This window comes from Prorops nasuta, unplaced genomic scaffold, assembly GCF_024137725.1.
Source record: "Prorops nasuta isolate Cenicafe-Biocafe unplaced genomic scaffold, Cenicafe_Pnas_1.2 PNAS00007, whole genome shotgun sequence".
Lineage (NCBI taxonomy): Eukaryota > Metazoa > Arthropoda > Insecta > Hymenoptera > Bethylidae > Prorops > Prorops nasuta.
Genome location: NW_027116804.1, coordinates 4,639,573 through 4,653,733, shown reverse-complemented (window position 1 = coordinate 4,653,733; position 14,161 = coordinate 4,639,573). Strand labels below are relative to the sequence as shown.

Genomic DNA, 14,161 nt, shown 5'->3' with positions numbered 1-14,161 from the left:
TGTGGGATCTTATAACGTTTTGTAAGAATATAGGAATTAAAACTAAAAATTGTTTTAACTAATTCAATCTAATAAAACATTTTCCAATGTTCTCATCGTTCCATAATGTAAAGCTTCAATTCGAGATATTAATTTATTAATCTATTAAATATAATACAAAATATTACAATGATGAGTTCTTATCATAATTACACTTTTAGAGGCATTTAACATAGGATTCAATGACTGTTTGAGTTATATTTTCAACATCATATACCCAATATCACATTAAAGCCTTTCGCTTTCAAAAATTTGTTTCTAAATTTACCTTTAAATCCACTTTTTTCTTAGGTGTTACTCTCACTATCATCTTTGCATTATGGCTCTTTCCCTGGTAAACTAGTGACATTTATATATTCTTTTCATTAATATAAACTGTAAAATATATACCAGTTAATGCAATGGAAGTCTATGTTTTTTAGGTATACTGCTTTCAGTTTCTTGAAGTTACACACTGTATGTTCTATTACATGTGAAATATTGAAATTATGAATTCCTTTCATATTTACACATTTACATGATTTTATTATAATTTTCATCAACTATGTTATTTCTAATTCCAAAGTTGTATGCCCAAAATCACCTGCAGGCACTTCACTCTCAAGGATTTTCTTATAAATTAACTCTTATTTATCCATCACTTTTTTAGCTGTTAACCTCAACATCAACTTTGAAATATGGCACTTTCTCCAGCACACTAGTGCCATTTATATTTTCCCTTCATTAGTATAAACTAGGAAATACACCAATTTATACAATGGATGCCTCTCTTTATTAAATATACAGCTTTCAGTTTCCTAATTTTATTCACCATATGCCTGATCACATGTAAAATATTGCAATCATGAATTCTTTTCATATTTACACATCTACATAAATTTATTATAATTTTCATCAACTATGTGATTTCTAATTCCAAAGTTGTATGCCTAAAATCACCTGCAAGCACTTCACTCTCAAGGATTTTCTTATAAATTAGCTCATATTTATCCATCATTTTCTTAGCTGTTACCGTCAATATCAACTTTGACTTATGGCACTTTCTCCAGCACACTAGTACCATTTATATTTTCCTTTCATTAATATAAACTAGGAAATACACCAATTTATACAATGGAAGCCACCCTTTGTGGATATACTGCTTTCAGTTTCGCAAAGTTATTCACTGTAAATTCTATTGCATGGAAAATATTAATATGATGACTTCTTTTCATTGTTTCATTTCTAGATGACGTTATCATTAAAATTATGATTTAATTGACTTATATATTTCAAAGGGTTTATGCCCAAAATCACCTGCAAGCACTTCACTCTCAAGGATTTTCTTATAAATTAGCTCATATTTATCCATCATTTTCTTAGCTGTTACCGTCAATATCAACTTTGAATTATGGCACTTTCTCCAGCACACTAGTACCATTTATATTTTCCTTTCATTAATATAAACTAGGAAATACACCAATTTATACAATGGAAGCCACTCTTTTGTGGATATACTGCTTTCAGTTTCGCAAAGTTATTCACTGTAAATTCTATTGCATGGAAAATATTAATATGATGACTTCTTTTCATTGTTTCATTTCTAGATGACGTTATCATTAAAATTATGATTTAATTGACTTATATATTTCAAAGGGTTTATGCCCAAAATCACCTGCAAGCCTTTCGCTATTAAAAATTGGCTTCCAAATTAATTTTTTAATTTCTCCACCTTTTCCTTAGGTTTAACTCTCAACATTAACTTTGCATTATGGCTCTTTCTATGGTAAACTGGAATCATTTCTGACTTCTTGTATTAAATATTACAGCTTAACCCTGCACAATGACACAATAAACATGTTATTGTAAATCAATCTGAAATAAAATCTCACTAAGTACCAAAAGATATATTACATATTATATTATAAAAATCAATGTTATTCTTATAAAAAATTAAATTTGAATAATTTTTTTGGTAATAATAATAATTTCTTTCTATTCTGATTGGGGAAGTGTAGGTAAATATATGGTTTTAATACTTTTTTATATTATAATTGAATATTAAATAACGATTAGAAAATATTTATCTGCTTTTCTTTAATCGTAGTAATAAGAAAGATTTATTGTCTCGTGGAAAATTGTTTCTATATATGATATAACCTATCGGACAGTTGAAATCCATATGAGTTTAAAGAAAAGAAAAATTTAAACATGAAATTTGTTATTGATTTCCATACCTGGATGTTTAGCATATGTTTAAACCTCATCCTTCTCTGTTTCATTTACAACCTTTGTTAATCTGCATTCTCCAATGACAGGGTATTTCCAAGAATTGTTATAGCATTTGGCACTGGTTGGCATCAAACTGCAAACTATGAAATAATGCCTATATATAACTTTGTTTTAATTAAACAAATTCTTTTTACAATGTACTTACTTTACATGAAAATGTTTATGTTTATAGCTATTGAGACACTACCGTGTGTCTTAATTATGAGTGAATGTAACAAGATTATCCTTATCTGTTTTATCTGCAATAATCTGCATTTTTGAATAACAGGGTATTTCAATAACCTTTGAAGTACATCTGGAAAGAGAGACTCAACAAAGTAATTGTTATATTTTAATACATGCTTGAGCTGAATTAAAAAATAAATAAATAAACAATTAATTTTTAATTACATACATTTTAAGCGGTTGAATGAGTTACACATACTTTACCATGTGATAATGAACAATTGGCTTATCTTTTTCTTTCGCTAGTAAATTGACATATCATTGAGTCATCAACAGTTAATCACATTTCAAACTACTGTTTCCATTGCTCAACCAGTACTCCGTAGTTGCATTAAACCAAAGCTCTGTTTTCCAGCAACACATGGCAGCACTATCTTCATTATCTATTTTATTATAAAAAGTAGTAATATCCACTGGAACTGTAACTGATTCCTCTTTAACTATGGTAGTACTTTTTGGTGCTTGCATTTTTCCAAGAATTGTTATAGCATTTGGCACTGGTCTGGCATCAAATTGCAAACTATGAAAGGATACCTTGTATATAACTTTGCTTTAATTAAACTAATTTTTTTCACAATGTACTTACTTTTCTTAAAAACGTTTATGTTAATTGCTGTTGAAACACTACTATGTGTGTTGGTTATGAGTGAACGTAACAACCTCATCCTTCTGTTTCATTTACAATTTTCGTTAATCTACATTCTTCAATAACAGGGTATTTCCAAGAATTGTTAGAGCATTTGGCACTGGTATGACTTCAAATCAGAGGTGCATACAAGGAAAATATTTTATTTATAACCTGAAATAAAATCCCACAAAGTACCACAAAATATTAAATTTTAATATATTTTACAATGTTGTGTTACTTATCTGATTCTCCATCAGACTCCTTCATGTATTTATTCCTTTAGTTTGTTTAATTATCTACACTTTGAATTATATCATACTATTTTTATCCCAACAGAGTAATTTTGATTTTGACAGTTCTATCGAAATCGATCGAAATTTAGGGTTATGCCGGTATTGAATATAGCAGGTGAATATAGCAGCCAACTTCAGCCCGAGACATACAGAGAAAAGGGAGAAGAATTTCAACTTCGGCATATATATAGCTAACAGAGTATGAGATCTCTGGATTGCGTGAACCGATTTTAATGTTTATGGGCTCAAATGAAAGCTCGTTCAAAACCATTTTAAGAAAAGCTTTGCTTAAATCATGATAGTGGATTATTCACAAAGAAAAATCGGTTTGAAAATTAGGACAGCCAAACTTGCTGTATAAGAGAGTAGTGCCTCGACGGCCGTATATACATGTCATTATCTACTTTTTTCTGTACTTGCCGTCGAGACACTACCGTGTCTCTTGATATAAAAATATCTAGATTCAATTTTTAAACATACGTACAAACCAAGTTATTGCAAATTTAAATGATGAAAGAAGTTATATTTATTAATACAACCTTCTAACCTCATTAAAATTATAAGTCACAAAAGATCAATGTATGCTTAATTCTTGTTTCTGCATACCTTTATATATGTAATCTGTTCGATCTGCCATTCGTTCATCTGCTTTCTGCATTTTGCTAACACAATCTGTAATTTAGAAAACACATACTATAATAATAATATTGATAAACACATTTAATATTAAAACTGAGTAAATAAAAATCAGATATTGAAAAATGTTATTTAACTTTTAATTTGTTCTTCAAGATGCATTGAAACTAACCTAAATAATCTGCGTATTAAGGGTTATAGACTATACCACAACTATTTTCCTTGTTTTGGCATCATTTTGTAACCAATTACTTTATTAATTGGAATGTGATGAGCGTTTATAAACGCATGCCCACGTAGCACAATTGTGACAACCACGTCACGTCAGCGTCAGTTTTAAGTGATTTTTTCGACGTTGATCTTTAACATCACTTCAACGTGATATAAATGTTTTCTTTGCTAATGTCACTTATGTCCCATCTCTTCAACTTCAGTTTTGTAATGCCTTTACGATGTCGATATTTTAAACGTGGTTATGACATAATATTTAGTAACATCATTTTTGGGTATCATATTCACGATCCTTATGATATTATATTAACATCCATTTTTCACGTTGTTAAAATGGTAGTAATTAATCAATTTTGTAGCGTTATGAAAACATCTAACTTATTTAATATAATATAATCATGTCGAACTACACATTGTATTAATTCTCATTTTAAAATTGAAATTAACATTCGCTACTCTCTGAGAAATTGTAGTCATCATATACATATCGGAAAAAAATGATTGAAAGGCTTTAATATTTAGCATACATAGTTATAGAAATATATCATGTATTTGACAGTTCTTACATACATACACAACTATTTATACACATAGATTGTGGTAAGATCAATCTTCTTTATTTTTGTTCTTATTTTTAACTCTTTGATTTGCATATCTAAAAAAGTCCATCGTCGTATTTTCCATTTGGATATCTGTCCCATTAGGAAACATCAATTTAACCGTTTCTATAAATACAAATAATTAATGTAAATATTGGAGATAAGTTATTAATATTAGATTTAAAAAATGTTTTATTTACCCTTTAATTCGGCTATCAGTTTTAAATTTTCTATTCGAAAATTACCCTTTGCTCCGGTCCAAGAGCAATTTACAGATACTTCGTCCGTAAAAAGTTTAGAAAGGCACCGTCTTGTAAAATTAGAAACATTGTTACCACCAATAGTTCTTAAAACTTGTCGCTATATTATTTGGTTGAAAAAGAAGCAAATTATTCTATATTATATTAATGTTTATAAGATTCCAACTTTCAATTAAATATTTTAATAAGTTCAATTTGTTAGGACTATAAAAAAATAATTACAAGTTTCTTTCTTTCTTGTGAATTTTCTAGAGTCTTTTCTACTTCTTTAATTTGTTCAATACTGTTTAGTGGAAGCATACAATTAAATAACTTATTTAGATTATCATTTCCCCAAAGTCCACTTGGCGAATTCTCCATATTAGCATTCATTTGCTGTAATTGAAAATTCATTTCCATAATTCGACGAGATAAAATACTTAATTCCTGCTGACATGCTGAAATACAGAAATAGTAATTTTTCATTGAATATTTTTTGCAATTATAAAAAGTTATACTATTTTATTAAATTAATACTAACCTTGGCAACATGTATGTTCATTTTGATTTATCGGAATGTCTTGTGAAGTAATAACTGCATGTTCCTTTCTAGAATTTAAAATTACAATTTGTGACCCTTGAAAATCAGTATTAGATATTGGTTCAGCATTTATAAGATCATTTTGACATAAATTATTACTATTATCTGAAAAAAAATTAAATAATGTTCCTATCAAGTCCATGCATGGTATAAAATACATATCTGTAACTAAAGATAACACATAATAAGATTTTATACCTGCATCATTATCACTAAAACTAAACAATTCAACATTTTCATCTTTGTCACTACTATTAGAGCTCTCACCCACAAAATCTGAAAAACGAAAAATACAACAAATATAAAATGAAATACACTTAAAGTCATTGAACTATATAAAATAAATACCTGAAAAAATTTTAGGCTTGATTTTCCTTAGCCCCTTTCCCATTGGCTGATTTTCATTATCCGTAGCCTCGAGAGACGCAAATTGATGCTCATATTTACTAGCAGATTTAAAGTCAACTATAACAATTAAATTTAATAAAGTTAGGTATTTTAAAGTGTTCCTCCTCCTAAAAATTTAAGTTAAATTATATAAATCAACTAACCAAATGTTTTTATAATTTGACACGCATAAGTTTTCCATGAATTTTGAGGATCAGATAACCTTTTAATATGCAATTTAGAATCTTTTGACTTTGATGGCCATGTACAATATGATATATTGTTTTTAAAAAATGTCCATTTTAATGGTACAGTGGAAATCTCTTCACTGCTGTCATCTTGTACAAATTTAACTACTGCGTAGGCTTTTAAATTAGTTTTCTACAAGAAAAAAAACTGATTATTTTAAATCTTGTACGGTTAGAATATCTGGACAAAATTTTGTTAGTGTTATTATTAAGCTTAAAAATTACTGATATATTAATCAAATTCAAGACTGTTATAACCATGCTTGCAATAAAAAGTATATTACGCAAACAATTCAGCTGTGTCATTGACTATAAATCTATAATTTTATTATAAATTCACTATTAGCAAAGCATGAGTAATATTATTTGTATAAGTAATAACCGTTTAGATATTAATAATATATTAAAAATGATTAATGAAATTGATATGTTGCTTAAAAAGTATTATAAATATACGTATGTCTTGTTATTCCTTACTGTAGCATCATTAGCAGTTAAATTCGCATCTGACTGGTATTGACTCGTTGATGCTAATCGACTTTGAATATGCTGTATCTATTGAAGCAAACATTAAATACTTTTCATACTCATTTAAAATTAACAAATAAAACTATTAACAACTTTTTCTAAATATTTCATGTTTTTTGAAAGATTAAATTGTAAAATATAACATACACATGTATTGGTTCTTTTAGCATTCGAATCCACATTGAGTTTTGACTTGCTCCTTGACGAATGACTTTGAGGATCAGTATGTGTATTCTATGAAACAAATATGATACATATTCATCTAAATTAATTCAATAAAACTGCAAAAGTAACAATTAATTTACATACTTGTTTTTCTTTCAGTACATTTGTTAAATGGCTCATTTTTAAGTCTGAAATTAATTAAAATTGCTCAGAAGTTTCTTTAACTAATTATCCTATTTGTATATATGCACACTTATGTATTAACAGTTTTAAGAATTCCTTTTTTTCATATTTCATCTGCTTTTCAGTCATTGAAACTCCCGCGATTCATGTGTGCGAAAACTGTTATTTTATTAATTGCACCTAGAACAGGAGAATGTCATCAAAATTTAGCTCATATGCACAGATTTATATCTATCTTTTTTTTCTTTCACAAAGAGTTGTCCAATTTTCTGCCAACTATTGAAGTAAAGAACATAAGAATTCCCGTAATTTTAATACAAGTAATATTTTTTAACTTATTCTCTAATCGTCAATATCCACGTTCAGTCCTATTCAAACGCCGCCATCTTGCTCTATCAGAGACTGTGTTCCCTTTTTGGCTGTGAGTACTGGAAATATCTACAGTTTAGTGGGACTAAGTATAGATATTTCCAGTACATACTCACAGCCAAAAAGGGAACACAGTCTCTGATAGAGCAGGATGGCGGGGTTTGAATAGGACTAAACGTGGATATTGACGATTAGAGAATAAGTTAAAAAATATTACTTGTATTAAAATTACGGGAATTCTTATGTTCTTTACTTCAATAGTTGGCAGAAAATTGGACAACTCTTTGTGAAAGAAAAAAAAGATAGATATAAATCTGTGCATATGAGCTAAATTTTGATGACATTCTCCTGTGCTAGGTGCAATTAATAAAAGAACAGTTTTCGCACACATGAATCGCGGGAGTTTCAATGACTGAAAAGCAGATGAAATATGAAAAAAAGGAATTCTTAAAACTGTTAATACATAAGTGTGCATATATTCAAATAGGATAATTAGTTACAGAAACTTCTGAGCAATTTTAATTAATTTCAGACTTAAAAATGAGCCATTTAACAAATGTACTGAAAGAAAAACAAGTATGTAAATTAATTGTTACTTTTGCAGTTTTATTGAATTAATTTAGATGAATATGTATCATATTTGTTTCATAGAATACACATACTGATCCTCAAAGTCATTCGTCAAGGAGCAAGTCAAAACTCAATGTGGATTCGAATGCTAAAAGAACCAATACATGTGTATGTTATATTTTACAATTTAATCTTTCAAAAAACATGAAATATTTAGAAAAAGTTGTTAATAGTTTTATTTGTTAATTTTAAATGAGTATGAAAAGTATTTAATGTTTGCTTCAATAGATACAGCATATTCAAAGTCGATTAGCATCAACGAGTCAATACCAGTCAGATGCGAATTTAACTGCTAATGATGCTACAGTAAGGAATAACAAGACATACGTATATTTATAATACTTTTTAAGCAACATATCAATTTCATTAATCATTTTTAATATATTATTAATATCTAAACGGTTATTACTTATACAAATAATATTACTCATGCTTTGCTAATAGTGAATTTATAATAAAATTATAGATTTATAGTCAATGACACAGCTGAATTGTTTGCGTAATATACTTTTTATTGCAAGCATGGTTATAACAGTCTTGAATTTGATTAATATATCAGTAATTTTTAAGCTTAATAATAACACTAACAAAATTTTGTCCAGATATTCTAACCGTACAAGATTTAAAATAATCAGTTTTTTTTCTTGTAGGAAACTAATTTAAAAGCCTACGCAGTAGTTAAATTTGTACAAGATGACAGCAGTGAAGAGATTTCCACTGTACCATTAAAATGGACATTTTTTAAAAACAATATATCATATTGTACATGGCCATCAAAGTCAAAAGATTCTAAATTGCATATTAAAAGGTTATCTGATCCTCAAAATTCATGGAAAACTTATGCGTGTCAAATTATAAAAACATTTGGTTAGTTGATTTATATAATTTAACTTAAATTTTTAGGAGGAGGAACACTTTAAAATACCTAACTTTATTAAATTTAATTGTTATAGTTGACTTTAAATCTGCTAGTAAATATGAGCATCAATTTGCGTCTCTCGAGGCTACGGATAATGAAAATCAGCCAATGGGAAAGGGGCTAAGGAAAATCAAGCCTAAAATTTTTTCAGGTATTTATTTTATATAGTTCAATGACTTTAAGTGTATTTCATTTTATATTTGTTGTATTTTTCGTTTTTCAGATTTTGTGGGTGAGAGCTCTAATAGTAGTGAAAAAATGAAAATGTTGAAATGTTTATTTTTTTTAATAATAATGCTGCTGGTTCGTATAATGGAGCTTTCATATTAGTTATATGTATTCTTGAAAAATAGAATGTAACACTTCATAAACGCCGCATCTGTTTTCATTCTCTGAGTAGATTTGGAAGCAAACGAAGAGGTATCTCATTTCCAAGATGCTACACTACATCCCAATTCTATTAGTAAAGAGTTTATCACGATTAAAGATGTTTCCACTGCAGAATGTGTATCTAAGGTATAGTAAATATAACAAAAATAATAATTTTTTAATTGGTCAAGTGCCTGTATAAATGATAAATGGCTTTATAGAATTATTAAAATTTTATTTCTATTTTATCTTTAGTCTTGTAAGATAAAATATAAGAGGAAAGCAAAATCTATATTACACGTCTCTAGACGAACGAAAGGAAGATTAATTAAAAATAACTTAGAAGGATTAAAATTGCAGCTCCAATCAGAACTTTCTGAAATAAGGGAGGTGAATTGTGAATATAATGCAAATTATTCTACATATTTTTATGAAAATGCAACAGAGACTAATGATGAAAAAGGAGAAGAGAATAGATGCGTTAGAAGAATTTATTGTGAAAGACAAATAGAACCAGAGATGACGATGAGTGATATTTCGGGAACTGTTTTAAGTTCTGAATTGATGAATGATAGTTTTAGTTCTGACTATGTATATAAGGAAGTTATGGAAAAAAATAAATATGACTCTAATTTGTCGCAAAAACTAGGTTTATGCACTGAGAGAAAAATGTCGTATTTCGTACTATATAAATAAGGATGAATTAGGCATCAACTATATTTTTCGGAGTTATAATAAATATTGACATGTTGTAACAGTGAACATGCAAAGAAGAGTGAGAAATACTGGGAAAGATAGTGGAATTAACAACAAAAGTATAGTGAGAAAGACAAAAATATTTTAGCTTTCCTTATAAACAAAAAATAGTATAAACCACAATAACAGCAGATGTATATAACACAACAATAATTAATTATGTCATACTAATATATTTTTGTATCTGTTACTGAAGAAAAATTATTATTCACACAATAACTTTCATAGTCCTTGTTGCAACATTTAAATAGCTACCTATACTACTACCAAATAGTAAGATATACAAGAGATACTGAAAGTAATTATAACTATTTTTATGTAGTATAAAAAACACTTTATTATAATATTTCAAAATACATTTAGAAGATACGTGGTAACTAAAAATTATTCAAACACAACGCAAATTATATTTTACGGAAACTTAACAAGCTTATAAAAATGCCATTATTATATGGGACACTTGCTGCATTTATTTATTAAGACAAGTGATTATCATATAAAATGTATAGAAGTTCGTTCACCGTAACAATGTATCTTGGTTCTTTAAATAGTAATGAATCAAATAGTACAAATCTATACTCTTCTGTTTCGTTAAGCTGATAACTTTGTAACAAAAAATTTTTTTTAATGGATTGATAAATCCTGATAATAAAAGCAAAATTGTTGGAATTTTCTTCATTATTCTTGAAAATATTTATTATTTTTCCAAAAGTTGGCATGCCATCAGATGAAACTTTAATAACAGTCTCATAATTGTATCTTATACTTTGAAGAACGACGTACTTAACTTGATAAAAATTATTGAGAACAACGCTTAAACAATTTGGAATAGGACGTCCAATATCATCGCTCATTTTTTCGTATTAAATATTTGTTTCAAAGCTTTCGCAATTAAGAAAGGAACTAGCCAAATGCAATTGTTCCTTAATAGCGATTGTAAGAGGCAAATTTTTTCGATTACAGGATGTTTGCGCAATTTGTTTTAAAGTTCGATGCTTGGCCTCAAAGCGCATCGCCCAAATATGCACTAATGGACCAACAGTTCTCATTATGTGCGGATAATGAAGCATATTGTGGTGCTTTGGCTTCAAAGTATTTTTAAATAACTTTACATATAAGTGATGATGTTGTTTTATAAGTTTTTCAATTAATATAATATCATTTTCAGAAATAGCACACTGTAATACAATACAGACTATTTGTCTAAGCAAAATGTATAATCTCCAGACTTGTAAAGCTGGTTGCGGAATTAAATCTCCAAATATTACAGCCGCATTTAAAATAAAACACTTCATTTCAGATGCCGACATCTTTAATTTTAAGTTATTTAATTGAGATACTGAAAGTATTGGAGGTTTATTACTATTCTTTGGATAATTAAAAAATTGTATTTTAAAATTTGCAGATTCTAACGAAAATAATTTTTTAACGACAATTAGATGATGGAAGATCAACCCCATTTCATAAGCGCATACTCCCTCCAACAGATCGTGCATAATGTCAACACAAAAATTCTCAGTCGCATGAAAACCAGTAACTTTGTTGAAGATGCATATCTCTTTGATTCCTGTTTTCGTAACATCATTTTTCTTAACATCAATATCGTATTTATCTTTATCGCGTAACAAATTTGGTTTTAACCCGAGTAGAAATTTGTTAGCGCTCCAGTCAGGGCCGACTCTGGCATGCCATGTTTCTAATCCGGCCCTAGTAAGGTTATCCGATTCGGCCCGGACTGGGGATGTAACGCCTCGACGGAAATGGCCCATATTTAAGTTAACGATCATGGCCCTAATCAGGCAAAACAGATTTGGAGCGAGTCTCAATTGTAAATCAGGCTCTAATGCGGCTATCGGGTTTGGCCCTAAACTGATAATCGCAACTGGCCCTGACATAGCACAACCAGAGCTGAGCCAGATGGGAAGTTCAGGTTTGGCGTTAATAAAGAAAAATTGATTTAGGCCGGATCTGAAAATTCCAGTCTCGCCCTGATCCGGCAACCCAAAATATAAAATTTAAAAAAAAATTGTTTCTTTTACTATATTAATTTCTTCACAGGGATAGGACATTATATTTTTTTATTGCAAATATTGATGTTATTAATTACATAGACCTAACATTAATCAGAAAACACAGTACTTAATTGAAATATTATTACTCCGATGACGGGACTCGAACCTGGAACGAAATTGAACCTCACGCACAGCAGCAGCCTGCATCTTTAACCCACTCGGCTATCCTACAACCTGGTGTGTTAATGTTTGGATGTTACATATACATGCTATTATATCTTATTTGATTTATTTTACATTAAGAGACATTTGTATAATAAATGCATATTATCTTAGTCAAACAAATATTTTCGTACCAAACATCCGATCTAAGGATACTTATCCGGGATAGATAATGTCTAAGATTCCTTTTATTTGACACAGCAACTAAGTAGTGCAATCTGTATAAACTGTATAATTTATGTTACGTTTATTGTAGAATGCTGAACAGTTTCATGTGCACACATACATAATTCGGAATGAATAAGGAATTTAGAAAAAAATTTTTACTTCAAATATATTTAAAAAAAGAGTTAACGGTAACAATGAATATTTACTACGAGGTATGAGAACGTTTTTTGGTTAATTCAAAAATAGTGTAGATTTAGTACGATTGAATTTTTTGGAACTTTTTAACCGCGTACAAGATTACAATAAATATATATATTTAGGTGGTAAAATTTTTAAGAAAGAAAGAATGCTAAAAGAAAATACCGTTTATTATATTTGTTTCATTATTTGTAAGTGATATAAAATTGCCTTAAAAATAGGTATTAAATTATTATACATTAATATAAAGTAATAAAATACATCCAATACATATATATTAAATAAGATACACATGCATAAATATAATACTGAATGAAGCTATGTATCAACAGTATTAGTAAGCCCTCTGAGTTTCCTGTGGCCATCCCAATCCTTAGCATAACTTATCATAGTTCCCAATGCTTCGTGGAATTTCTTTTCCCGCACAGGAGAAGCCTTAGGATTTGTATTGTAGACTTTCGTAATGACATCTAAAGAGTAAATTATTTTCAAAAAATATAGTTTACAAATAAATCACGTCATAAAATAAATATTTAATTTTAAATTAATCAATAAATATAGTATTCCATGTAACTTACAGGCTCTACTTATAATTTTGTATATTTACTTAAAAACGTAATGATTAAAAGTAGTGGTTACCAGAATACCATTAGTAACTTAATAAAGCTATTATGTTAAATTTACATTATTTAGTAGAAAATAAAAAAGTCTGTACATTACATGTACTATTTTATCTGCTAAGAAAATATCTTTTACTAATTCAACAAATAATCATATTTGACTGAAGAACAGAAATAGAAGTAATATTTGCTATTCTACTCTAAATTCAAATAATAGTTACCAAAGAGAATTGTGGAAAAAGTTGTATTCTTAAAAATAAATTTCTCTTTTATCTTTTTGACTGCTGTAAATTGTAATATGACATCTCTACTAATAAATCTTGAGACGATGGTGGTGACTGTCTTCGATAACTTTTGTCTAGGTTCAATTAAAGGCAAAATCATTGATACCTAAAGCAAATAGAATTTTAATTACAGTGAATACAATATTCTTAAGTACCGTCAATTTAAAAAATATATAAATACTTACTAATTCACTGCGAAATGATTCATCATTTTCTAGCTTTTCATTGAACTCCCAAAATTCATCAATTGTTGAAAAAGGAAGAGATAAATTTTTCTCAGGGATCTTGATATGAAATAGGTTCGTATTAGCAAAATTTGTCAATTTGTTTATTGAATCCTG

General features: G+C 28.5%; 1 protein-coding gene and 1 long non-coding RNA gene across 4 annotated transcripts; both read right to left on the bottom strand.

Annotated features, from left to right (window-relative positions):
• Window positions 1-1,381: 1,381 nt before the first annotated feature.
• LOC136775114 (uncharacterized) lies at window positions 1,382-2,530 on the bottom strand. The gene is made up of 3 exons (XR_010822886.1): window positions 2,456-2,530; window positions 2,256-2,390; window positions 1,382-1,893 (listed from the first exon to the last, which is right to left on the bottom strand). It is a non-coding gene; the product is annotated as an uncharacterized lncRNA (long non-coding RNA).
• Window positions 2,531-4,882: 2,352 nt separating this feature from the next.
• Window positions 4,883-7,651, bottom strand: LOC136774821 (uncharacterized). 3 transcript variants are annotated; one of them, XM_066729306.1, is made up of 11 exons: window positions 7,609-7,651; window positions 7,235-7,453; window positions 7,073-7,159; window positions 6,875-6,952; window positions 6,314-6,530; window positions 6,111-6,227; window positions 5,961-6,038; window positions 5,703-5,867; window positions 5,405-5,619; window positions 5,123-5,282; window positions 4,883-5,048 (listed from the first exon to the last, which is right to left on the bottom strand). In XM_066729306.1, the coding sequence occupies exons 2-11, from the start codon at window positions 7,268-7,270 to the stop codon at window positions 4,930-4,932; spliced, it is 1,272 nt and encodes a 423-aa protein (XP_066585403.1). In that variant the 5' UTR covers window positions 7,271-7,453; window positions 7,609-7,651; the 3' UTR covers window positions 4,883-4,929. The 3 variants fall into 3 exon arrangements, with proteins under 3 accessions (XP_066585403.1, XP_066585404.1, XP_066585402.1); XM_066729307.1 differs by having other exon boundaries at window positions 7,235-7,278; window positions 7,356-7,636; XM_066729305.1 differs by having other exon boundaries at window positions 7,235-7,636.
• Between the last annotated feature and the right edge of the window lie 6,510 nt (window positions 7,652-14,161).

What these genes read in the sequence shown, in the direction of transcription:
- LOC136774821 (XM_066729306.1), bottom strand. Translation starts at nt 7,270, where the DNA reads ATGAGCCATTTAACAAATGTACTGAAAGAAAAACAA. An exon ending in CTAAAAGAACCAATACATGT is followed by an intron (nt 6,953 to 7,072) that starts GTATGTTATATT and finishes TTGCTTCAATAG; the next exon opens with ATACAGCATATTCAAAGTCG. An exon ending in TGAACATACATGTTGCCAAG is followed by an intron (nt 5,620 to 5,702) that starts GTTAGTATTAAT and finishes TCTGTATTTCAG; the next exon opens with CATGTCAGCAGGAATTAAGT.